Below are 27531 nucleotides of genomic sequence, written 5' to 3'. Positions count from 1 at the left end.
CATTACATTTTACCAAACATTGCAAACTTTAGCCCAACGTTACAAACTTTTATGCCAACATTACATTTTACCAAAGATTGCAAAATTTTCCCCAACATTACAAACTTTTATCCCAACATTACATTTTACCAAAGATTGCAAAATTTTCCCCAACATTAAAAACTTTTATCCCAACATAACATTTTACCAAACATTGCAAAATTTTCCCCGTTACAAACTTTTATCCCAACATTACATTTTACCAAACATTGCAAAATTTTTCCCAACATTACAAACTTTTATCCCAACATTACATTTTACCAAACACTGCAAAATTTTTCCCAACATTACAAACTTTTATCCCAACATTACATTTTACCAAACACTGCAAAATTTTCCCCAACGTTACAAACTTTTATCCCAACATTACATTTTACCAAACATTGCAAAATTTTCCCCGTTACAAACTTTTATCCCAACATTACATTTTACCAAACATTGCAAACTTTAGCCCAACATTACAAACTTTTATCCCAACATTACATTTTCCCAAACATTGCAAACTTTAGCCCAACGTTACATTTTACCAAACATTGCAAACTTTAGCCCAACGTTACAAACTTTTATCCCAACATTACATTTTACCAAACATTGCAAACTTTAGCCCAATGTTACAAACTTTTATCCCAACATTACATTTTACCAAACATTGCAAACTTTAACCCAACATTACAAACTTTTATCCCAAACATTACATTTTACCAAACATTGCAAAATTTTCCCCAACATCACAAACCTTTATCCCAACATTACATTTTACCAAACATTGAAAAATTTTCCCCAACATTACAAACATTTATCCCAACATTATATTTGACCTAACATTGCAAACTTTATCCCAGCGTTACAAACTTTTATGCAACATCACATTTTACCAAATAATACAACATTTACCAAACATAACTTCTTTTCTGGCATTACAAACTTTTTCCCAAACATTGCAAACATTCTCCCAACCTTACAATATTCTTTTCCATCATTACAAAACTTTTATCCCAACATTACATTTTCTCCAGCAGTACAAACATTACCCAGCATTACAAACTTTTATGCCAACATTATATTTACCCTATCAATACAAATTTTACCCCAACATTACAAACTTTTTTTAACATTACGTTTCCTTAGTATTACAAACATTTCCCTAAAATTACTTATCCTCTAAAATTACAAATATTTTTCCAACATTACAGTCTTCTTTCCCATCATGATTCCCATCATCAAACTTTTTCCTTCACATTGCAGACTTTCCCTGTCAACACAAACCTTTCTCAATCATTACATACTTTTTCCCAACCTTACAAACTTTCCCTCATGAAACAAACTTTCATTACACTATTTATAAACTTTTTTTCAACACTACATTCTCTTCCACAGTGTAAACTTTTTCCCAACATTAAAAAATATTCCCAAACTTTATAAATTTTTCCCCAGCATTAAAATCTACAAACTTTTCCCCAACGCAATAAATTTTCCCCAACAGTACCAACATTTTCCCAACATTACATTTTCCCCAATATGACAGACTTTCTTTGCCAACATTACATTTTCTCCACCACTGCAAACTTTTTCCCAACAGTACACACTTCCTTCCCATCATTGTAAAATTTTCCCCAACATTCCAAACTTTTCCTGGTCATTACATTATTTTCCCGAGCAAACAAACTTTAACCCCAACATTACAAATGTTCCACTAATATAACAATCTTTTCCCTGCATTACCTACTTGCAATTTTCCTATTGTGATAAACTTCTTTTTTTTACCAACATTACATTTTCTCCACCACTGCAAACTTTTTCCCAACATTACACACTTCCTTCCCATCATTGTAAAAATTTCCCCAACATTCCAAACTTTTCCCAGCCATTACATTATTTTCCCCAGCAAACAAAGTTAACCACATTACATTTTACTCAACATTACAAACTTTTTTCCCAACATTTCATTTCTCCAACATTATAGACTTTCCCCAAAATGACAAACGTTTTTTCAACATTACATTTTCTCCAACAGTGCAAGTTTTTCCCAACATTAAAAAATATTCCCAAACATTACCAAACTTTTTTTTTTCCAACATTACAATCTTCCTTCCCCTCGTTGTAAAATTTTCCTCAACATTCCAAACTTTTTCCCCGGCAATGCAGACTTTTTCCCTATCATTACAAACTTTTCCTGATCATCACATACTTTCCCAACACAACAAACTTTCACCCCATTACATTTTATCCAACATTACAAACTTTCCCTCAATATTTCAGACCTTACCCTTCATCACACATTACATTTTACCTCAATATGACAAACTTTTTTTTGCCAACATAACATTTTACCCAACATTACAAACTTTTTCCCAAAATACATTTTCTATTTCAACACTTCAAACTTTATTTATGTTACTGATTTCATCTCCAAACATTACAGACTTTTCACAAAGGTCTGAACTTTTTTGTGACATTTTGTCTGGTTCTGTCCATTTATCCCCCCCGTCTCTTTCTCTCTCTCCAGTGTCCCTGGCCGATCGGTCGGGCTCGGTGCTGACAGTGTTCAGGACGGCAGCAGAGTATCAGGTGTGTGCAGACGAGTGGAACCATGATCTGAGTAAACTGACCTGCAGCCAGCTGGGACTAGGGTAAGGTCAGTAACACTCACACAGACACAGCCACACTAGCTTAGATGATGACATAGATGAACTAGAATGTGCTTCTCTCTGCAGAGTTCCCTCCTCTGTTTCCATGGTAGCCGACCAGCCTGGAGTCCCGGGTCGTCGCCGTTGGTTACACGTCCATCCTGAGTGGAACCTGAGGAACGGTTCTGCTCTGCAGGCCCGGCTGGAGAAGAGAAGGTAACAGAACATGCTGTTGACTATGTACTCTGATGGAAGACTTCCCCTCTGAGCTCCTAGACTCTGATTGGCTGTTTACACCCATGACCCTTCTTAAACCATCAGCAGGCCTGCTTGCAGCTGCAGCTGTCCCGTCCAATGTTCATAAATGGTCTCGTTGTATCATGCATCTTTGGTCTTACCTGGCTCTAGAGGATCCTGGGGCTGTAGTTGGAACTGTCCCATGAAATCAGTCTTTCTTTGTGTTCTACAGCCATGCCTGCCATTCCAGGAGGAGAGTTTCTGTTCTCTGCACCAGAGAAGGTAAAACGTTCTGCTTCATCAGAACTTTTTACTGCTATGGACTTACTATGGAGCTTTTTTTTTGGTTTTTAATTTTAGTGACTTTGACAAACCTCTGAATGAGTTAAAAGTTAATAATTTTAATCTAAATTATTTATTTGAGTAACAAATTGAACTCTCTTTATGATTAAAACAACACTATTTATTGAAAAGATAAAAAAATGGCCATTTGAAGTTGCTGCTCAAGTGTTTTTCCCAATACTCTGCTGCTTTATCCATGGTTAGAAATCTGCATCACTGCACAGTCAGCATTCATGTCTTTGTTCTTATTATTACAAACTAATTTATGGATGGATGGATGATGGATGATGGATGGATGGGTGGATGGATGATGGATGATGGATGGATGGATGATGGATGGGTGGATGGATGGATGATGGATGAATGGATGATGGATGGATGATGGATGGGCAGATGGATGGATGATAGATAGATGGATGGATGGGTGGATGGATGATGGATGATGGGTGATGGATGATGGATGATGGATGATGGATGGATGGATGATGGATGATGGATGGATGGGTGGATGGATGATGGATGATGGATGGATGGATGATGGATGGGTGGATGGATGGATGATGGATGAATGGATGATGGATGGATGATGGATGGGCAGATGGATGGATGATAGATAGATGGATGGATGGGTGGATGGATGATGGATGATGAGTGATGGATGGATGATGGATGATGGATGATGGATGGATGGATGATGGATGATGGATGGATGATGGATGGATGGATGGATGGATGGATGGATGGATGGATGGATGATGGATGGATGATGGATGATGGATGATGGATGGATAGATGGATGATGGATGATGGATGGATGGATGATGGATGGATGGATGGATGATGGATGATGGATGGATAGATGGATGATGGATGATGGATGGATGGATGATGGATGATGGATGGATGATGGATGGATGGATGATGGATGGATTAATAGGTGTGTTTCAAAAGTCAGATGTACAGACCTGACCCTCTCAGAGATAAGTCAGAGACCCAAACTTTAAATCCTCCTTTAAATCTGGTATTAAATGTGTTTATTTCTGTTAAATGCTCTACGGGCAGTGACTCACCACAGGTGGCAGCCTCTAGTGGGCCCCAGAGGAACCACAGCCTCTAGTGGGCCCTAGAGGAACTGCAGCCTCTAGTGGGCCCCAGAGGAACCGCAGCCTCTAGTGGGCCCCAGAGGAACTGCAGCCTAATGTACTCTTCCACTCTGACCTCACATATGAACATCTGAGTCTGCTGCAGGTTCAGGACTGATATTTAAACTCTGAGTTCATCCTCACATTGAAACTAAAGTCTCATTCTGTCTCTCAGAATGTGGTCTACGACCAGCCATGAGGCTCCACCCACACAGGAAGAAAAGGATTCTGGGAGGTCGCGTGTCACGAAGGGGGGCGTGGCCATGGCAGTGCTCGCTTCAGAGTGGTCAGAGTGGACACGTGTGTGGCTGCGTCCTGATCGCCCGGCGGTGGGCTCTGACCGTCGCCCACTGCTTTGAGGGGTGAGGACGGGGTCGGGTTCATAAAAACAACCAGAAGGTTACCAGACTTTAACTCTGAGGCTTCCTGTGTCTGCAGGAGGGAGAGCGCCGACCTCTGGAAGGTGGTCCTGGGTCTGAATAACCTCGACCACCCTGGGGTTCACAGTCAGAGCCGCGGGGTGCGCTCCATCATCGTACATCCGCGCTACAACCGGGCCGTGGTGGACTACGACATCAGCGTGGTGCAGCTGGACTCAGAGGTCTGTAGAGTCATGATAAACCAGTTCTTAGTACTCTGCAGACCCCTTCATCTCTCTCCTCCTCTTCTTCAGCTGTCCATCAAACAAAAGCTAGCCAACAAACCAAACGCTTTGTTCAGAAGTTTGCTCATGCTTTCAGGTGGAGGAGACGGCATTCGTCAGACCCGTGTGTCTACCTGAGCTGGGCCAGCTTCCTTCTCCTGACTCCTACTGTTACATCACGGGCTGGGGTCACATGGGCAACAGGAGTGAGTACCGACGCCTGTGCACGTCCACATGAACTTTGTTCAAAGCTAGATAAAACATGGTAAAAGTCTGGCTGCAGAGGTTAGTAGCCTTAACCTCCTAGGATCCTGCATGCACTCATGAGGACGCTACATTCTGGCTTTACTGCTATATGATAATACATTTTACTGTTTCTAGGTGATTATCTGGAATATCCACTGAAGTTTAAGTTATTCACTTGAAATACTGGGAGAATTTCATATGAAATTTTATGGATAATTTTGGGATATTTTTGAGTATTTCTTTGGAAGTTTTTTGCAGTAAAATTTTTATGTATTTACAAAAATGTTGGGATTTTGTTGGATTAATTTTCAGGCATTTTTGTGTAAATTTGGGAAATGAATTACTTATTTTTTTGATTTTTTTTTTCTTCCGAAGTTTCAGGTATCTTCTAGGAGACTTGGGAAATGTGTTTTTTAATTTGGAAAATTTTCAGAAATTTAATTTAATAATTTTTAAGATTTTTTTTTTGTCCTCTTGGAGACACCTGAAATTTGGGAAGTAAATCAATAATTTTTTAGATTTTTTTTTTTTTTTTTTTAAGTTTCAGGTGTCCTCAAAGAGACTTTGGGGAAATGTGTCTTTTTTCATTTGGGACATTTGAAAAACTATTTGATAATTTTTGAGATTTTTTCTTTTTTCTTCCAAAGTTTCAGGTGTCCTCTAGGAGACTTGGGAAATATGTTTTTTTTTTTTTAAATTTATTTATTTTTTTTAATTTGGGGAATTAATTAATAATTTTTGAGATTTTTTGTTTATTTGTTTGTTTGTTTGTTTTAAATTCCAAAGTTTCAGGCGTCCTCTAGGAGACTTTGGGGAAATGTACTTTTTTTTAATTTGAAAAATGAATCAATAATTTTTGAGATTTTTTTTTTTTTTTTTGCTTCCAAGTTGCATCCAAACTTTGGGAGTTTGCGTTGAGTTTTGGGGGATTTTTTTTTTTTCTTTACACTTTATCAGGTGTTGACGTGGGAGTTTTAGGGGATGTTTGTATTAAAATTCAGGCTTTATGATGAAGTTTCACTGAGGTATAGTTGAAGGAACTTTTGGGTACTTTTTGTGGGAAGCTTTAAGGATATGTTTGAGAATTGTTCACAGAACTTTTAGGTAGTTTGTGTAGATACTGGACAACATCAACTCTTGTTCAAAGACAAGGCTGAGCTTTTAAACTCGTCAGCTCCCAACGATCCTAAATAAACGTTGGAAACTAAGAAAACGTCCTAAACAGAAGCTCAGGTTAAACTGACGCTAAAACGTCGTTTACGTGTGTTTTTGTGTTTCTGCGCCCAGTGCCGTTTAAACTCCAGGAGGGCGAGGTCCGCATCATCTCTCTGTCTCAGTGCCAGTCCTACTTCGACATGAAGACCATCACTCCCAGAATGCTTTGTGCCGGTTATGATGCTGGGACCGTTGACTCATGCATGGTAATGTCAGCTGTTAACACAATTTAGCACAGCCCTAAATTTTTAGGAGCTGGTTTTTATAATCGAGCTGTCACAGAGGTACAACACTAGTTCCAAAAAAGTTGGGACACGGTGTAAAATCTAAATAAAACCAGAAGTCAGTGATTGGAGACCTTCCCTGTCATGTCTGACCTTTAACCCTTTGTCCGTCAGGGCGACAGCGGTGGCCCTCTGGTGTGCGAGGAGGACGGCGGGCGCTGGACGCTGTTTGGTCTGACGTCCTGGGGCAGCGTCTGCTTCAGTAAAGTTCTCGGACCCGGGGTGTACAGCAACGTGACGCACTTCACGCCCTGGATCCAACAGCAGATCTACGTCCACACCTACCTGAACGACTGACGCACGCTCACACTTCCTGTCCAGCATTCCAGGAGGAAGTGATGTCATCGTCGGTCTCCCCTTCAGTTCCTCTACATGTGCCTATATCTAAACGGATAGCCTTCAGACGCTAGCTGCTGCGTTAGCAGTGCTATACATTAGCATTACGGATGCTAATTAGTTAGCTGGTAGAGCTGTTGTTGTCAAAGTAAACTTTATTGTTCTTACGATTAACATTCACTAAATTATTACCAGTCGATATTCAGAGACATGGACGGAAGCAAAAAAAGACCAAAAGAGGCAAAACTCACAAACCGGAGCTTCAAATTTCACCTAAACTGAAATCTTCCTGTGAAAATACGGACAAATATTTAACAAAAGAGCATTTATACGAGAATTCAGGGAACGTACGGAAGCCTGGAGAGGACAGTATTTTTTAATTATTCTTTTTTGTGAGTAAATTTTGTTCATCATGTTCACTAATGTTGACTAATTAACTCATTAACCTGGAAAAATGATTTAAACCTGCAGGAAAATCTACAAGTTAAAGAAAAACACAGAAATTCACATTTTAACAATAAACAGATGACGACATGTAAACATTAAACCATCCCAGGAAATCAACGTTTGATCAGATGTTTGTCCACTTTGGGCTTCCGTAGTTCAATCCTCTAATTATTGCAACGACGTGGTCACAACGTTCAGCCACGTAGCGCTGGATTTCTAGAAGCTGCTAGCTTTAACAGACGTGTTAAGCACTCCACTTCCCACAATGCTTCACTCCACTGTGCCTGCAGTAAAAACACCTGTTACCTGTTGTACTGTACATGTGAGCGAGAGAGAGAGAGCGAGAGAGAGAGAGAGTTTTATTTCTGCTTCTTAAACATCGACGACGTATTCTGGCAGCTTTGAAGGGCAGCATTTCTCTCTGAGCTTCATTTCCTCTGCAGACGTTTCTGTTCTTTACTTCCTCTGCAGACGTTTCTGTTCTTTACTTCCTCTGCAGACGTTTCTGTTCTTTACTTCCTCTGCAGACGTTTATGTTCTTTACTTCCTCTGCAGACGTTTCTGTTCTTTACTTCCTCTGCAGACGTTTCTGTTCTTTACTTCCTCTGCAGACGTTTCTGTTCTTTACTTCCTCTGCAGACGTTTCTGTTCTTCATTTCCTCTGCAGACGTTTCTGTTCTTTACTTCCTCTGCAGACGTTTCTGTTCTTTACTTCCTCTGCAGACGTTTCTGTTCTTTACTTCCTCTGCAGACGTTTCTGTTCTTCATTTCCTCTGCAGACGTTTCTGTTCTTTACTTCCTCTGCAGACGTTTCTGTTCTTTACTTCCTCTGTAGACGTTTCTGTTCTTCATTTCCTCTGCAGACGTTTCTGTTCTTTACTTCCTCTGCAGACGTTTCTGTTCTTTACTTCCTCTGTAGACGTTTCTGTTCTTTACTTCCTCTGCAGACGTTTCTGTTCTTTAATTACACTGCAAACGTTTCTGTTCTTCATTTCCTCTGCAGACGTTTCTGTTCTTTACTTCCTCTGCAGACGTTTCTGTTCTTTACTTCCTCTGTAGACGTTTCTGTTCTTTACTTCCTCTGCAGACGTTTCTGTTCTTCATTTCCTCTGCAGACGTTTCTGTTCTTTACTTCCTCTGCAGACGTTTCTGTTCTTTACTTCCTCTGTAGACGTTTCTGTTCTTTACTTCCTCTGTAGACGTTTCTGTTCTTTACTTCCTCTGTAGACGTTTCTGTTCTTCATTTCCTCTGCAGACGTTTCTGTTCTTTACTTCCTCTGTAGACGTTTCTGTTCTTTACTTCCTCTGCAGACGTTTCTGTTCTTTACTTCCTCTGCAGACGTTTCTGTTCTTTACTTCCTCTGCAGACGTTTCTGTTCTTTACTTCCTCTGCAGACGTTTATGTTCTTTACTTCCTCTGCAGACGTTTATGTTCTTTACTTCCTCTGCAGACGTTTCTGTTCTTTACTTCCTCTGCAGACGTTTCTGTTCTTTACTTCCTCTGCAGACGTTTCTGTTCTTTACTTCCTCTGTAGACGTTTATGTTCTTTACTTCCTCTGCAGACGTTTATGTCCTTTACTTCCTCTGCAGACGTTTCTGTTCTTTACTTCCTCTGTAGACGTTTCTGTTCTTTACTTCCTCTGCAGACGTTTATGTCCTTTACTTCCTCTGCAGACGTTTCTGTTCTTTACTTCCTCTGCAGACATTTCTGTCCTTTACTTCCTCTGCAGACGTTTCTGTTCTTTACTTCCTCTGCAGACGTTTCTGTTCTTTACTTCCTCTGCAGACGTTTCTGTTCTTTACTTCCTCTGCAGACGTTTATGTTCTTTACTTCCTCTGCAGACGTTTCTGTTCTTTACTTCCTCTGCAGACGTTTCTGTTCTTTACTTCCTCTGCAGACGTTTCTGTTCTTTATTTCCTTTTGCAGTTACCTGCTACTTTTTTCCTGTTTTCCCACCTTTTTTCAGATTTTGCCCATTTTAGTCACTTCTCACTCATTTTTTGCCCCTTTTGAACCATTTCTTCCACCTGTAACTCATTATTTGCCACTTCTCACCCATTTTGGCATTTTTCCCCAGTGTTTGCCCCTTGTTGCCTATTTTTTGCCATTTCTCACCTTTTTAAGCTTCCTCTTGCAGTTAAATGCCACTTAATTCCCGTTTTCCCTTCTTTTTTTCTGGTTTTTGCCCATTTTTACTACCTTTTTTAAAATTTTTGCCATTTTGTGCCACCTTTACTTATCTTTTTGGTCACTTCCCACCCATTTTTGCCACTTTCTGCCCTTTTTCGCCACTTTTCCCCAGTCTTTGCCGCTTTGTGAACACTTTTGCCACCTTTGACTTATTTTAATTGCCACTTCTCACCTCTTAGATTGTGGCTCAGATGTGTTTTGAACAGTGTTGCTCTGTGGTGAGTGCCGCTGCTTTAGAGCCTCTGTACAGGACAGGCAGGATTGTTGGGTGCTGTGCTGAGTGGGATTGCCCCCTCCTCACTGCTGGTCTGCTTTCACATCAGTAACGTACAGTAATGACACCAACAACCCTCCTCCTACTCCGATGACACGGGTCCGTGCACGTTTGCAGTCTGGGTCTGTTGAAGGTGGCGGTGCTGTTCGGGTCTACTGCATGTGACTCTGCAGACGGGGCGCCCTGAGGGGGGTCTCCGACTGTCGCTGCAAAGACGGAGATTAACCCGACCAGCAGGTCTGTGTTTGTTTTCCGTGAGGACGGAAACTGAAGCCGTTAGAAATGCTGCCCAGCAAACTGCCCCACCAGTAGCTCGCCGTTCCCTCCACGCTGTCGTCTCACTGACATCCAGAACATTCCAGGTGGTTGTCGTTGTTGTTTTGTGTGTTTGCTTTTTTAAGAGTATTTTTCTACAGCTTTTTGTACGTCATGCTAACAACACAGGGCTGTGTGTGTGTGGACGAACATGTAAGAGTGAATGTGTGTTTTTGGTGTCACTTTCTGATTTGTTACCATGACGACAACGACGATGCTGATGATAGAGTGGTATTGTTTTTATATTTGATTTGATGCTCTGTGAACAGACGGTAGCCTCTGGGTTAAATGTGATTTTTTTTTGGTTTGTATCACCTCGTATCCTGAGAATAAAACCGTACACCCTGATCCCTGCGTGACTCACTGACTTCCTGCAGACGAGTCACGGCACACTCAGAGTCTTTCCACTTCCTCTGCTGCAGAAAAAACACCCATGATGCAGATTTTCAGCCAGACTGTTCTAGCTTTATAAGAATAGAATGACCTCTAAAGTGTTTATAGGAACTCTTAGGAGTCATAGAGTCTGATTATGACTGGTGGGCTGGTTTAGGATATAATCAGCTACAAACAGCCGCTAGGTCATGGTTCAGTGGAAGAATCAAAGATAAAAACTGGAACCACTGCTGGGCAGATATAGGCCTACATGATGCTTATGGTTCACCTGGGTCCTGGTGGACTCACCTGCCTGTCAGCTCCACCAGAAGAGGGGTCGTCGTAGCTGCTGTCCTCAGCCTCGACCGCTCAACAGCAACAGACAGGCGGTCCAGGTCGATCTGAACGGCTGGTTTAGCGCTCAGGCTAGTTAGCTGTTAGCATGGTACTGTAGTGGTCTCTAATCACCTCGTTATAACCAGGCAATAGTAGAGTAACTACACGGCAGTTTTACAGTAAAATATCATCTAGTAGTTTATCAGGAATTAGGTGGTAATTACATAGTAGTAGGTTGGAAATGTGGTATTATTAAAGACCTGTTTACCTAATAATGTTTTAATTATCCAGAAAATTCTGGTAATACTGTGGCAAGTCTCTGTTATTATGCAGTATTTTACCAAGTAATATTAGAAAGAAGATGATAGTTTCTCTCTATAAGTGAGTCCTTCCTGAATGCATTCATTCAGACATTTTTTTAAACTTCCTTCATAATTTATAAGGATTTTTTTTTTGTAATTTCTTCATATTAACCCCCCCCGAGGACATGGGGAAAGGATAGGGCTAGGAAGGGTCGACTTTACAGTACATACGAAGCAACAAAGGTGACTGTTCCTGACTAGGTGTAAAACCTGGGGCCCATGACTGAATCAAAAGGTCCTTTTGTGTGATGTTTCGACCTCTTTACCCTGCCTGGATACAAAGCCCTGTCCCGGTGTGGAGTCCTACAGCAGACAGAGGGGTGTGAAGCATTTCTTAGGGCCAGAATCTCAAGGCACACCATATTTAAATGGATACAATATAGACTTTTTAAATGTTACAGTCAAGGTGGCCTATAAGAGGAGAAAGGGGAGAGCTTTCTGGGGCCCAGCCAACTGGGGGATCATGGAGACGGCAACAGTGGACAAAACGTGGCTAGACAAAGTCAGAAATGGGTGAAAAATGGTAAAAAAGTGGCCAACCAATGGGTTGAAATTGGCCAAAACTTGTTAAAAGTGTCAAAACAAAGATAGCAAAAATGGGTTATAATTGGCAAAAAGTTCCAACAAAGATAGCAAAAATGGGTTAAATGTGGTCATAAATAGTGGCAAAAAAGCAGTCAACAGAAGTGGCAAAAATATGTAGAAAAATGATTTAAAAATAGCACGAATTAATAACTTTTACACCAGTTCAACCCAATAATAGCTTGCCATGCTTTTCAGCTCTTAATGAGCTAACTGTTCGCCAGGATGCTAGCACCAATGCTACTGATTAGACACACACACACAGATATCATCAATAAATCCCACCTAGGGAGGTCCCATTCTCTGGGGGTTTTCAGGGGTCCAGATCTGTGGGCAGGCCTGGTTACAGTACTCAGGATAAAGTTGTAGTAATAACGTCTGGTACAGATTATCACGGCACACCTAGACCTGCCTTAAGGCTCACTAGTGCCACACCATTTGAGAACCGCTGCCTTAGGGGGCGTTCCTCAGATGTCAATGTTTAAGTCTCTCCATGTTCCGGGTCTTTCTCCATTCTGACCTCTCGTGTATTGATTGACCTTTCTTTGCAAAGAAATAAAAAACTTTATTTCATTATTCACCAGGAGCAGAGAAAAAACTGCCACATTTCACAGCAACCTATAAAAAACTATCATCTTTATTCTGGAAATTACCTGGTAAAATACCGCCTAATTACCAGAGAACTGCCACGATATTTCAAAAGTTAGGGTTGGGGTTTGGGTTTGGGTTTCCAAAGAGAATTTCACATTTTTATTCCTGTGACCACAGAACAGTTTTCCATGATTCCTCAGTCCATGTTAAATGAGCTTTGGTCCACTAGATCCTGATCACACATGGCTTCTCCTCTAATTCATCTGATTAAAAACATCTAATTCAGAATGAGCTATTATTTCCCTAAAACGGTGAAATGTCTCAGTCTAACATCTGATGTGTTGTTTATGTTCTATTATCTGGGTTTCTGAGGGTCAACGATCACTGACTTCTGTTGTCATTTACCTTTTACTCAGTGTCCCAGCTTTTCTGGAACTGTGGCTGTATGATGGCTGTTGGTCTTTGACAGTACTGTGATTCTCCTCCCAGCAGGCTCGTCTTCAGTCGGAGTCAGAGGAAGCTCTGAGGTTGGAGGACCTTCAGAGTCACTATCTAAACGAGTCATTGCTAGGGAGATTTCCAACTGTTTCCACTCCTGATGTGAGCTCTGACACTAAAATAAAAAGTTCCTCTAATGGTAGCTGTCAGTCATCTCAGTCAGGTGTTAATCAGCTGTTTGTGGAGCACATACGCACTCAGAGACCACACCTGTGATTACCTTAATGATGATGAGCCCTGTTTCTGTCTGCAGACTGACTGTGATCCAGGCTGCTATTATCCCTCTGACAGCGTCTTCTGTTCCCATAATGCCAGGCTTTACTGCCTGTTTGTGCGTGTGTGTGTGAGTGTGTGATGTCTTTAGAGAAGAGTGTGTCATTTTAGCCACGCGATAAACAAAACACAGAGTGTGTTATTAACACTCACATGGTCACACACTCGCTGTGTGTCCTGGTAGGCTTCTGTGACGGGACGGTCAGTCATCTTTGGGTCGTTGTCCAGGAGCATCACCTCCACACTAAAGGTAGGACACTTCATATAACGATATTTCAAACCTTATTAACAGGGGTTAGGGTTAGGGTTAGGGTTAGAGCATCACCTCCACACTAAAGGTAGGACACTTCATATAATGATATTTCAAACCTTATTAACAGGGGTTAGGGTTAGGGTTAGGAGGTTAGGGTTAGGGTTAGGTTAGGGGGTTAGGGTTAGGGTTAGAGCATCACCTCCACACTAAAGGTAGGACACTTCATATAACGATATTTCAAACCTTATTAACAGGGGTTAGGGTTAGGGTTAGGAGGTTAGGGTTAGGGTTAAGTTAGGGGGTTAGGGTTAGGGTTAGAACATCACCTCCACGCTAAAGGTAGGACACTTCATATAATGATATTTCAAACCTTATTAACAGGGGTTAGGGTTAGGGTTAGGCGGTTAGGGTTAGGGTTAGGTTAGGGGGTTAGGGTAGGGAGCACAAGTTTATTTGAGTCAAAGTTCCTCAAAAGCAGAAAATTCCTTTCAAATCCAAGCTCCAGGAGAACCTAGAATAGACTCATTACTATAATGGTGTTTTCTGTATGGAAGCCTAAAGAGGACATGCATCCATGCATTTTATGTTCCTGCTACATTTTGATTTTAGTTTTGCCTGTCTTTAGCAACCAGTGTTAATTTCATTGACTAAAACTATAACTAAATCTATTCGTCGACAGCCTTTTTTTCATGACTAAAACTAGACCAAGACTAACAGAAATAGATCTGTGATGACTAAAACTGACAAAAACTAAGTTTAGTTTTCATCAGGATGACTAAAACTAGACTAAAATGTAACGTAGTTTTCATCAGACATTCTAAATCCATGATATTTCTCCACTGTGGGTAAATCTGTTAAAAAACAATGTATCTGTATCTATTCTGCCTCTCAGCTGTAGAAAGCAGGGACCCCAGGTTAGACAGAGAACACACTACCATGATTTGGTGCCAGATTTAAACGAGAGAATAAATGCTTGGACTAAAAGTAAAGACTAAAATGCAAGGGCTTTTATGGACTAAAACTAGACTAAAACTAAAAAGCATAGAAATGACTTAAACTAGACTAAAACTAAAAAGCATAGAAATGACTAAAACTAGACTAAAACTAAAAAGCATAGAAATGACTAAAACTAGACTAAAACTAAAAAGCATAGAAATGACTAAAACTAGACTAAAACTAAAAAGCATAGAAATGACTAAAACTAGACAAAAACTAAAAAGCATAGAAATGACTTAAACTAGACTAAAACCAAAAAGCATAGAAATGACTAAAACTAGACTGAAACTAAAAAGCATAGAAATGACTAAAACTAGACTAAAACTAAAAAGCATAGAAATGGCTTAAACTAGACTAAAACTAAAAAGCATAGAAATGACTTAAACTAGACTAAAACTAAAAAGCATAGAAATGACTTAAACTAGACTAAAACTAAAAAGCATAGAAATGACTAAAACTAGACTAAAACTAAAAAGCATAGAAATGACTTAAACTAGACTAAAACCAAAAAGCATAGAAATGACTAAAACTAGACTAAAACTAAAAAGCATAGAAATGACTAAAACTTGACTAAAACTAAAAAGCATAGAAATGACTAAAATGTGACTAAAACCAAAAAGCATAGAAATGACTAAAACTAGACTAAAACTAAAAAGCATAGAAATGACTTAAACTAGACTAAAACTAAAAAACATAGAAATGACTAAAACTAGATTAAAACTAAAAAGCATAGAAATGACTAAAACTAGACTAAAACTAAAAAGCATAGAAATGACTTAAACTAGACTAAAACCAAAAAGCATAGAAATGACTAAAACTAGATTAAAACTAAAAAGCATAGAAATGACTAAAACTAGACTAAAACCAAAAAGCATAGAAATGACTAAAACTAGACTAAAACTAAAAAGCATAGAAATGACTAAAACTAGACTAAAACTAAAAAGCATAGAAATGACTAAAACTAGACTAAAACCAAAAAGCATAGAAATGACTAAAACTAGACTAAAACTAAAAAGCATAGAAATGACTAAAACTAGACTAAAACCAAAAAGCATAGAAATGACTAAAACTAGACTAAAACTAAAAAGCATAGAAATGACTAAAACTAGACTAAAACTAAAAAGCATAGAAATGACTAAAACTAGACTTAAACTAAAAAGCATAGAAATGACTAAAACTAGACTAAAACTAAAAAGCATAGAAATGACTAAAATGTGACTTAAACTAAAAAGCATTTCATATAAAGACTAAAACCAAAATTGAAAATAGCTGATAAAATGAACACTGTTAGCAATGGCAGGGTAGATAGTGTTGGAAATCAGAGAGAGAGAGAGAGAGAGAGAGAGAGAGAGTGAGAGATGACATGTGGAAAAGGAGCCAGGTCTAATTTGAACCTGGCCTTTTGAAAGACCAGCTTTCATACATGGGTCCAGACCTGAACACCAGGCCCCCATTCTTCTTCTTTCTTTAGTCTTGATCTTAGCTGGGTTCCTGAGTTTCCTGGGTTCTTCTGATGTTTGGGTTAGATACGTTTGGGTCTGTCACATCTGTTGTTTTCTTCTCTTGTTTTTGTTTTTTTGTTTTTGACAGGGTTTTGTTGCCTTGTGCTCTGGTTTATGTCTTGAAACAACAGAATTTGAATTGTAAGCACCACAAAAGAGAACAAAAAATGCATGGTAAATGTCCTCTCAGGGCTTCCATACTTCTGTGCTTAGGTAGTCGAGCGCTGCCATGTAACCGAGATATGCTGATCTCTAAACAGCAGACAGCCAGCTGATTGGCTACCAAGCATCTGCTTGGCTAACCACAGTCATGCTGCCATATTTAAACTGCTCTAGCCTGCCTACTCTTCACCCTCCTCCACCCCAGCTACACTTCCCCCTCCTCCATCCCAGCTACTCTTCACCCTCCTCCACCCCAGCTACTCTTCAACCTCCTCCACCCCAGCTACTCTTCACCCTCCTCCAGCCCAGCTACTCTTCACCCTCCTCCACCCCAGCTACTCTTCACCCTCCTCCACCCCAGCTACTCTTCACCCTCTTCCACCCCAGCTACTCTTCACCCTCTTCCATCCCAGCTACTCTTCACCCTCCTCCACCCCAGCTACACTTCACCCTCCTCCATCCCCACTACACTTCACCCTCCTCCACCCCAGCTACTCTTCACCCTCCTCAACCCCAGCTAATCTTCACCCTCCTCCATCCCAGCTACTCTTCACCCTCCTCCACCCCAGCTACACTTCACCCTCCTCCATCCCCACTACACTTCACCCTCCTCCACCCCAGCTACTCTTCACCCTCCTCAACCCCAGCTAATCTTCACCCTCCTCCATCCCAGCTACTCTTCACCCTCCTCCACCCCAGCTACTCTTCACCCTCCTCCACCCCAGCTACTCTTTACCCTCCTCCACCCCAGCTACTCTTTACCCTCCTCCACCCTAGCTACTCTTTACCCTCCTGCAGCCCAGCTACTCCCTTTTCTTCGTCTGACTTGATTTTGTCACTCTGTTGTCTTTGATGCCTGCTCTGCTTTGAGTTTTTTTTTCTGCTTTGGCCCTTGCCCTGATGTTTTTATAAGTTCAGACTTGATTTTCTGACAGTTATAGAGTCTACATGTGTTTTTCAGATGATGGATGAAGAATCCACCAAGCGTTACGCCCAAGCAGCCGGAGATGGGCAGAAGCAGAAACAAGCAGAGGTACTGAACATCCATCAAACATGAAAAATTCTCCTGTGGTTATTCTAGAGTCTTACAGGGTAAAAAGAAAAACAACCACTGATCACCATGCAAAAGGCAAGGTTTGATTCACAGTCACCGATGAGATTTACCCCCAGCTCCACATTCCATCCTTGCCTCTGAAGATGATGTGATCAAAGCTGATAAAACATTCCACCCTTACCTTGAAGATGATGTGATCAAAGCTTATAGACCATTCCACCCTTGCCTTTGAAGATGATGTGATCAAAGCTTATAAAACATTCCACCCTTGCCTTGAAGATGATGTGATCAAAGCTGATAAAACATTCCACCTATGCCTTTGAAGATGATGTGATCAAAGCTTATAAAACATTCCACCCTTGCCTTGAAGATGATGTGATCAAAGCTTATAAAACATTCCACCTACGCCTTTGAAAATGATGTGATCAAAGCTTATAGAACATTCCACCTATGCCTTTGAAGATGATGTGATCAAGCCATATAAAACATTCCACCCTTGCCTTTGAAGATGATGTGATCAAAGCTGATAAAACATTCCACCCTTGCCTTGAAGATGATGTGATCAAAGCTTATAGAACATTCCACCCTTGCCTTTGAAGATGATGTGATCAAAGCTTATAGAACATTCCACCCTTGCCTTTGAAAATGATGTGATCAAAGCTTATAGAACATTCCACCTATGCCTTTGAAGATGATGAAATCAAAGCTTATAAAACATTCCACCTATGCCTTAAAGATGATGTGATCAAGCCATATAAAACATTCCACCCTTGCCTTTGAAGATGATGTGATCAAAGCTGATAAAACATTCCACCCTTGCCTTGAAGATGATGTGATCAAAGCTTATAGAACATTCCACCCTTGACTTGGAAGATGATGTGATCAAAGCTTATAGAACATTCCACCCTTTGCTTTGAAGATGATGTGATCAAAGCTTATAGAACATTCCACCCTTGCCTTTGAAAATGATGTGATCAAAGCTTATAGACCATTCCACCTATGCCTTTGAAGATGATGTGATCAAGCCATATAAAACATTCCACCCTTGCCTTTGAAGATGATGTGATCAAAGCTGATAAAACATTCCACCCTTGCCTTGAAGGTGATGTGATCAAAGCTTAAAGAACATTCCACCTATGCCTTTGAAGATGATGTGATTCAAGCTTATAGAACATTCCACCTATGCCTTTGAAGATGATGTGATCAAAGCTTATAGAACATTCCACCCTTGCCTTTGAAGATGATGTGATCAAAGCTTATAGAACATTCCACCCTTGCCTTTGAAGATGATGTGATCAAAGCTTATAGAACATTCCACCCTTGCCTTTGAAGATGATGTGATCAAGCCATATAAAACATTCCACCCTTGCCTTTGAAGATGATGTGATCAAAGCTTATAGAACATTCCACCCTTGCCTTTGAAGATGATGTGATCAAAGCTTATAGAACATTCCACCCTTGCCTTTGAAGATGATGTGATCAAAGCTTATAGAACATTCCACCCTTTGCTTTGAAGATGATGTGATCAAAGCTTATAGAACATTCCACCCTTGCCTTTGAAAATGATGTGATCAAAGCTTATAGAACATTCCACCTATGCCTTTGAAGATGATGTGATCAAGCCATATAAAACATTCCACCCTTGCCTTTGAAGATGATGTGATCAAAGCTGATAAAACATTCCACCCTTGCCTTGAAGGTGATGTGATCAAAGCTAAAAGAACATTTCACCCTTGCCTCTGAAGATGATGTGATCAAAGCTGATAAAACATTCCACCCTTGCCTTAAAGATGATGTGATCAAAGCTTATAAAACATTCCAACCTTGCCTTTGAAGATGATGTGATCAAAGCTTATAGAACATTCCACCCTTGCCTTTGAAGATGATGTGATCAAAGCTTATAAAACATTCCACCGTTGCCTTAAAGATGATGTGATCAAAGCTTATAGAACATTTCACCCTTGCCTTGAAGATGATGTGATCAAAGCTTATAAAACATTTCACCTATGCCTTTGAAGATAATGTGATCAAAGCTATAAAACATTCCACCCTTACCTTAAAGATGATGTGATCAAAGCTTATAGAACATTTCACCTATGCCTTTGAAGATGATGTGATCAAAGCTTATAGAACATTCCACCTATGCCTTTGAAGATGATGTGATCAAAGCTTATAGAACATTCCACCCTTGCCTTTGAAGATGATGTGATCAAAGCTTATAGAACATTCCACCCTTGCCTTGAAGATGATGTGATCAAAGCTTATAGAATATTCCACTCTTGCCTTTAAGATGATGTGATCAAAGCTTATAGAACATTCCACCCTTGCCTTGAAGATGATGTGATCAAAGCTTATAGAATATTCCACTCTTGCCTTTAAGATGATGTGATCAAAGCTTATAGAACATTCCACCCTTGCCTTTGAAGATGATGTCATCAAAGCTTATAAAACATTCCACCCTTGCATTTGAAGATGATGTCATCAAAGCTTATAGAACATTCCAAGTTGCTAAAACAGTCAATCAGATGCCATATTTATGTTTGTTTGTTTGTTTCTTGCATTTAGTGAATTTTTTTGGCATCTGTTGGGATTTGTTGTTTTTGAATCATTAAATATTTTCAATGTTAACCTTCAGGGCCACTGTAGTTTCACTCTCAGTGGTACTATAGCCAGATAAATAAACAGCGTTCTGGGTTAGAGAAGACTTGACCGAGGCCATAAAGTCATTTGGAGAACGTTTACTGAGAAGCACGCTGGCCTTATCTTTATGGCAGCTCTACATTCTGATTGCAGTCTGATTGGCCCCTGCTTTGTGTGTTTTGATGTTTTATTGTGATGATAAAAGAATCATAAACACGCTGCAGGCCACGCAGGAGTGTGTGATGATAAAATGTTAATCTAAAGTTTGATACATAATAAAATGTACAGCAGCCGAACAGATGGCCTATCAGCTGATGGAAACAACGAGTGAAGGTCGACAGGTCATAATGGCCACGTAAGGTTCAACAGATCACTTCTCACAGCTTTTTCCATCATGTGAGTGTGTGAGCTGGCTTAATGATTACTGCCATGAATGATAAATCAAGGCTGGAATGACAGAGAGTGATGGATGGAGGAGAAAAGAGGAAGAAAAGAGCAGAAGTGTGAGGAAAAGAGGGGAGGAATGTGCAAACAAGAGGCATGAGTGTGAAACCGTTTAAAACTCCTCTGGTTCAGCATTCAGTCAGATCAGACATGTATGAGAAGTCTGAGGAGAGCAAAAGGGATGAACATGAGGCCAAATGAGCCTGACCTTTCACCTACAAAGTCTAAAACATTATCAGATCATCCTCTGAGCAGACGTTTGGACAAAGGTTGAAGGAAATCTGCCTAGAGCTTCTTCAGATGAGATATTCACACTAATGTTGGACAGAGGTCTGGGAAAATGGGAATTCTGGACAAACTTTAGGACCTTTGGACTAGTGGTTGGACGACCATAAGGACAGATGGATATTTGGATAGGCATTTTGAGGGACAGATATTCAGATGGACCTTTGGATGTTTGGACAGGTGTCTGGACAGCCAGGTGGGCATTTGGACCTACATGTGGATGTTTGGTAGAGTTTTGCAAGGGCGGACATTTGGCCAGATCTTTGGATGAATGTTTGGGTGGGTATTTGTAATGAGGATGTTTGGACAAAAAAGTGTCATTTGAGGAGAACGAGGCGGTAGCTACAGCTGAGGTTTAGTTCTACTGGAAGCCAACAGTAATGGCTGCCCCGGTGCAGAGATTAGCTCTGATATAGCTACAGAATAGAGTCAGTTTTATCAGAACTGGACCACAATTCTGTAAAACAACCCTGAAAGGTTTCCATGACAGGAAAGAAAACAGAGAAACGTCAAACCATTTCAGTTGCGTCACTAAGGTGTCATGTTGTTCAAACTGAATACGACTGTTTTCTGATCTTCAAAGAATGACCCGTCTGCACTTGTAAGGACTCTCCCTCAGTCCTTATCACATCCAGAACGACTCAACGTCCAACTCGACCCTTCAAGTGTTTTTCTCTGAGAAAGTCTTATCAGTCAAAGCTTCAGAACGCACCTCCCCCACTCCACTCTGACACAGATCCAGGTTTTCACACATTTAACAAATGTAAACATGAAACAGAAGAGGCTTTTAACTCACTGCTCATACAGTTAGAGAATGTCCTTAAAATGGTGAAGGTGGCCATCTTTATCTATGGTGTGGTAATGTCCTAAAAATAGATAACAGTCCAGAACTTACAAATCGTTCCCCTTGGCTGTAGAAAAGTCCTTATTTAGATTTATATAACTATCTAACCCTAAGGGTAACGGTCTGCCCAGACCGTGCTTAAATTCACTAACAAATGGCAAACAGGAAGTCAGAAACAATAAGAACTGGTCAGTACAGTGACAGAGGGGCTATTGGCATGTTGGCCACACATGTGGCCCCTCAGGTATGAACACACCCAGAATCAGGTTCAAATGTCCACAAAATGAGAAAGTCTGTCACACTGCAAAATAATCTTAAGAAATAAGCGGCATCCTTCTAATGCAGAGGCATCCACAAGGAGCAGAGCTGTCCTCACTGTAGGCAGGTAATGTCCCATGATGTCCATATCTGTTAAAAATGTGCACCTGGTGCAGAAATGTCCTCCCAGTGCAGAAATGTCTTCCCAGTCCATGAATGTCCTGTTAGTGCAAAAATGTCCTCTTAGTGTAGAAATGGCCTCTTAGTGTAGAAATGTCCTCCCAGTGCAAGAATGTCCTCTTAGTGCAGAAATGTCTTCTTAGTGCAGAAATGTCCTCCTAGTGCAGGAATGTCCTCCCAGTGCAGGAATGTCCTCCTAGTGCAGGAATGTCCTCTTAGTGAAGAAATATCTTCTTGGTGCAGAAATGTCCTCCTAGTGCAGAAATGTCCTCCCAGTGCAGAAATGTCTTCCCAGTCCATGAATGTCCTGTTAGTGCAAAAATGTCCTCTTAGTGTAGAAATGGCCTCTTAGTGTAGAAATGTCCTCCCAGTGCAAGAATGTCCTCTTAGTGCAGAAATGTCCTCCTAGTGCAGGAATGTCCTCCTAGTGCAGGAATGTCCTCTTAGTGAAGAAATATCTTCTTAGTGCAGAAATGTCCTCCTAGTGCAGGAATGTCCTCCCAGTGCAGGACTGTCCTCCTAGTGCAGGAATGTCCTCCCAGCACAGGAATGTCCTCTTAGTGCAGAAATGTCCTGTTATTGCAGAAATGTCCTGTTATTGCAGAAATGTTCGCTTAGTTCAGAAATGTTCGCTTAGTTCAGAAATGTTCGCTTAGTGCAGAAATATCCTGTTAGTGCAGAAATGTTCTCTTAGTGCAGAAATGTGTCAACAAACTGCAGATATTTCTTGTACTGAATGAAAGTGTTTCAGAAGTGCAGATACTGATTTGCTCAGATCAGTCATACAAACACAGAGACATTTAATAATGCCGAAATAAACAAAGACCTGAACTACGTCCTTCTGATGCAGATGTCTCATCCCAGATTCATCTCTCTGGTTCTAATCTCTCTTATCTCTCTCTCTGTTTCATTGGTCTTTTAATGACTAATTAACACTCTCTCCCTCCTTCTGTGTGTCTGGCTCTCTCTCTCTCTCTCTCTCTGTTGGTGGTGTGCGGTAAAGCGAGGGAGTAAAGTTCAGGGTGGTCAGGAGGAGAGAGAGATCACAGTCCTGCCACGGAGGACAACAGACCAGGAGGAAGATACCGCAGAGGTGAGTGGGCACCCATGACCCTGAACTCTGAGAGAGTGATTATTGATAGGAAAACGTGTGTGTGTGTGTGTGTGTGTGTGTGTGTGTGGGTGTGTGTGTGTGTGTGTGTGTGTGTGCTGGGGGGGGGGGTCTGGTGGGTCTGCATGTTTCCATTACACAGCAAGTATCCTTAAAGACAATGGTATTACTGATATTAACTCTATTTATATAGAAACTTTAGAATACTGATGTTACTGAGAGGCTGAGTCTTCTTACCATCATAACTGACCTGACTGCTGAGGTGGACGACATCTTTGTCTGTAAGTCACTAGAGAGACTCAGTCCCTGATCCTGAGCCTGGAGCTGAGTCTCAGGTACTCACAGGCAGGTCCCAGTCCCAGTTAAATTAAACTGGCATTTAAAGGGTTAAAACCCTGTGAATGTTTGGTAGTTTTGAGTAAGTTTGAAGTTGTTAAAGACATTTAGAATAAAAACATTAATGCATAATTATTCAATAGAAGTATTTTTGTGTGTGTGGAGTCCAGAGGAGGTCAATCTGAGGAGGGCACAGAGGTCAATGCTGTTCTCTAAATACGGTCGCCTCACTAATGCTCTGACTGAAGGCTGTGAAATCCAAGACAGACCCTAGATCCCAGACCACCACGGTCTGCCAGAACAATACACGATAAAACCTTCAAAATAAAATACAGGTGAACTTCCTGTCAGGACAGGGGTCAGGTAGAGGTCAGGAAACCGAAGTTCAAAGTTAAAAACCTGAGCTACACAGCCGAGTTAGAAACATTAGAAAAAGCTAACGGAAGAATCTCGCCCTCCATGAGCACACTAACTCAGCTAACCTAGCTAAAGCTCAGGCTAACAGATCTCTGTTAGCTACCCAGACAATGTAGCTACATAGCTAACAAGGGTACATGTTCTACATAGGTCATGTAGCTAAGTAGCTGAATCTAAAGCTAACAGAGCTATGTAAGCTTAGTAAGCTACCTGGGTACTGTAACTACAAAGTTAACAAGGGCACATTTGCTACGTAAGTCACGTAGCTAAGTAGCTGAATCTTATTCTTAAGAAGCTATGTTAGCTTAGTAAGCTGCCTGGGTACTGAAGCTACAAAGCTAACAAGGGTACATTTGCTACATAGGTCATGTAGCTAAGTAGCTGAATCTAATTCTGAAGAAGCTATGTTAGCTGGGTAAGCTACATGGGTGCTGTAGCTACATAGCTAAAATGGTACATTTGCCCTGTAGGTCATGTAGCTAAGTAGCTGAATCTAAATCTGAAGAAGCTATGTTAGCTGGGTAAGCTACATGGGTGCTGTAGCTACATAGCTAAAATGGTACATTTGCCCTGTAGGTAATGTAGCTAAATAGCTGAATCTAACTCTAACAAAGCTTTGTTAGCTATTTAAGCTACATGGGTAATATAGCTACAAAGCTAATTAAGCTAAAGCAAATGAAGCTACATTAGCTACATGAGATTATGCTACATACAACCAGTTTTAGAAGGAGCTACATGAGCAGCTTTAGCTTCATTTGGTTGTTCTGCTTCGTTGAGTTTCAGGACTAAAGTGTTTTTATTGGCTCACTGATGTTCATCCTCAAACTTTAAACCGTGGTTCTAAGGACTGAAGTTTTAGCTCTGAACTATGTGGACCAATCGGTTTCAGCAAAAATAAATATGTAAATATTGGAAAAATCCCCAAAGTTCACAGTTCTTTAAATAAAACAGTCAAAACGTCATTTCTACACATTTCTGCTACTTTGGGGGGTTTGGCAGGTATTGCTAGAGTCATGTTGTCAACACTGCCAGAGGAAAAACCCAGAAATTCATGAAGAATGAGACGACTGAGAGTTTGGGTCTTCATGCACAGTGGATCTGAGGTTTAAGACTGAGTCAGCATTCTTTAGGAGTGAAGCTGCAGCAGGTCCATGACAAAAGTAAAACATGCAGAGTCCATAAAATCAACCTTTAATAAAGCCTTTAAATCATGGAGGTTTCCCTCACTGACGATGACGCCGAGGTACAAACGTGCAGAATTTAAAACAGCCAACCAAAACCGTCTGAGGGTCTCCTGAGTCTCAGACCAGACCGTCTGAGGGTCTCCCGAGTCTCAGACCAGACCGTCTGAGGGTCTCCCGAGTCTCAGACCAGACCGTCTGAGGGTCTCCCGAGTCTCAGACCAGACCATCTGAGGGTCTCCCGAGTCTTAGACCAGACCGTCTGAGGGTCTCCCGAGTCTCAGACCAGACCATCTGAGGGTCTCCTGAGTCTTAGATCAGACCGTCTGAGGGTCTCCCGAGTCTCAGACCAGACCGTCTGAGGGTCTCCTGAGTCTCAGACCAGACCATCTGAGGGTCTCCTGAGTCTTAGATCAGACCGTCTGAGGGTCTCCCGAGTCTCAGACCAGACCGTCTGAGGGTCTCCCGAGTCTTAGATCAGACCGTCTGAGGGTCTCCCGAGTCTTAGACCAAATGGTCCGCTCCCCTGAAAGACGGACAAACACCCCCTCCCTCTTTCATGGAGGTCTGCAGAGTAAAGAGGCTGAGAGCGGAGGACATTAAGGGCTGAGCGTTGACCTTTGACCGTGGTCTCTGCTCGCTCTGGTTTATGTTCCTGGTGTTGATATCGGACTCATGGACCTGAAACCTTTAGACCATTCAACCCAAGCGGGCAGCAGGTCATCAATATTGATCTTAGAGGGTAGCATTAGAGGGTATCTGCACTGCTTTGATCTGTACAGCACTTTGGTCAACCCCGGTTGTTTTAAACGTGCTTTATAAATAAAGTTTGAGTTGAGTTGATGATTAATGGCTGTGTGGAGATATCCCACAATGCATCACCACATCCAAAATCTAGACAACGATCTGATCCAAACACTGACTTTGGTCCTGGAGGAACCAGGGTTCTCCTGAGTCTATACGGAGCGCTTACAAACTCCTGCAGCCGTTACCTGTTCAGACTTTAAGGTTCTCATTCCAGACAAAGATGGCCGCCTCGTCCTCCTGCTGCTCATCCTGTATCCGTCTGAAGGACCGCTGCCCCCGGCCACAGGGACTCATCAACCTGCTCATCACCAAAGGTACCACATGGGGGCGCCAGACAATTTGGAGACGTATTTGTGTTTTTTTCTGAATTCTACTTTACTTGACATTCTCAAGTATTTTCACGGAAGTTTTGGGAATTTTGTTTTGATTTGGGGGGAATATTCAGTCTAGAAATTTTGGGGACTGTTTTTGTAAAATTTTGAGAACATGCTGTGGGAATGAGCTTTTATTTTCAGGATTTTTGGGGGAAAATTGTTTGGACATTTTCAAGTATTTTCATTGAGGTTTTGGGGTAAATTTCTTTTAAAATTTAGAAACAATTTCATGGAAATTTGGGGAGTTTATTAGGATGTTTGAAGGAATTTGGTTGGAAATTTTCTGGTACGTTCATGGAAGATTAGGAAATGTATTTATAGCTTTGAAATTTTGGGGTATTTTACCAGAGACTTGGGAAATTTATTTACATATTTTTGGGATTTTGGGGAAAAGGTGTGTGTTTGAAATTTTCAGGAATATTCATTGAAATTTCAGGGAATTTGTTTGGATTTTGGGGGAATTTTCAGTGGTGTTTATTGAATTTTGGGGATTGTATTTATGAAATTTGGGGACTTTACTAAGAAATTCTAGGGGAATAGTCCTCGAGATATTAGGGAATCTGCTTGTGCTTTGTGCTTTTTTTGGAAATTTTAGTGGGAATTTGCTAAGAAATCTTCAGATATTTCCTGGAAGTTTTGGGGAAATTTGCGTTGAAATTTTTCGGGGGTTTTCACAGAAATGTGGCAAATTTATTTGTTTATTTTGGGGAATTTGTGGAGCAGGTATCTTTTGAAATTTTTAAGAATTTCATGGAAATTTCAGGGTATTTGAATTTGGGAGATTGTATTTTTCCAAAATTTTGGAAATTTGCTAAGAAATTTTAGGGGAGATTTCTTGAGATTTTGGAGAATTGGCTTGGAATTTTCTGGAATTTACTTTAATTTTGGGTGGAAATTTTCCTGGAAAGTTTGGACTTTATGATAAAGTTTACTGAAATATTTGGAAAATAATTTTTATGGAAAATTTTAAAACTATATTCCAGAATTTTCACATCGTTTTTAGATATTTTTTAATTGAGTGAATTTGTGTGGATTTGGGAAAGGAAAGATCTGAAGGATTCAGGACTTTTAGTGGAGAATTTGTTGATGATGGCCTAAAAAATCCTTGTGGTTCATCACAGTAACGATGATAATGAAAACCAATCCCTCTCTAGGGGACTCTGTTTCTGACCCTCAGCCTCACCGTCTGCTCTGAGGCTGGTTTCTGCAGAATCAGGACCTGCAGGAGGTTGTGGATTTGGTCTGAACTACTTCCTGTTGAAAGGCTGAGCTTTTAGACGTATCAGGTCCTGCTAAGATGCAGTCAGGCTGAAGCTCAGGATTCAGGAGGTTTA

The 27531-nt window shown here is 40.8% G+C and overlaps 2 protein-coding genes across 3 annotated transcripts in view; both read left to right on the top strand.

The window, feature by feature from the left end:
* Positions 1-8514, top strand: part of corin (corin, serine peptidase) — a 41647-nt gene extending 33133 nt beyond the window's left edge. For both annotated transcript variants that reach the window (XM_041780001.1, XM_041780002.1), the window contains 8 exons: positions 2546-2669; positions 2754-2882; positions 3136-3185; positions 4563-4749; positions 4826-4988; positions 5128-5236; positions 6564-6697; positions 6890-8514. In XM_041780001.1, coding sequence (XP_041635935.1) covers positions 2546-2669; positions 2754-2882; positions 3136-3185; positions 4563-4749; positions 4826-4988; positions 5128-5236; positions 6564-6697; positions 6890-7072 — 1079 coding nt within the window. In that variant the 3' untranslated portion in view covers positions 7073-8514. The remainder of the gene's footprint in view (positions 1-2545; positions 2670-2753; positions 2883-3135; positions 3186-4562; positions 4750-4825; positions 4989-5127; positions 5237-6563; positions 6698-6889) is intronic.
* Positions 8515-17227: 8713 nt separating this feature from the next.
* LOC121504894 (sodium/hydrogen exchanger 9B2) overlaps positions 17228-27531 on the top strand; it is a 20630-nt gene continuing 10326 nt past the window's right edge. The window contains exons 1-3 of the mRNA XM_041779987.1: positions 17228-17299; positions 22975-23064; positions 26044-26137. Of these exons, the coding sequence (XP_041635921.1) occupies positions 17228-17299; positions 22975-23064; positions 26044-26137 (256 nt within the window). The remainder of the gene's footprint in view (positions 17300-22974; positions 23065-26043; positions 26138-27531) is intronic.

This window comes from Cheilinus undulatus, linkage group 22 (genome assembly GCF_018320785.1).
Source record: "Cheilinus undulatus linkage group 22, ASM1832078v1, whole genome shotgun sequence".
NCBI classification, from domain to species: Eukaryota; Metazoa; Chordata; class Actinopteri; order Labriformes; family Labridae; genus Cheilinus; species Cheilinus undulatus.
Note: the sequence above shows the minus strand (reverse complement) of the source record. Positions and strands in the feature narration are given on the sequence as shown.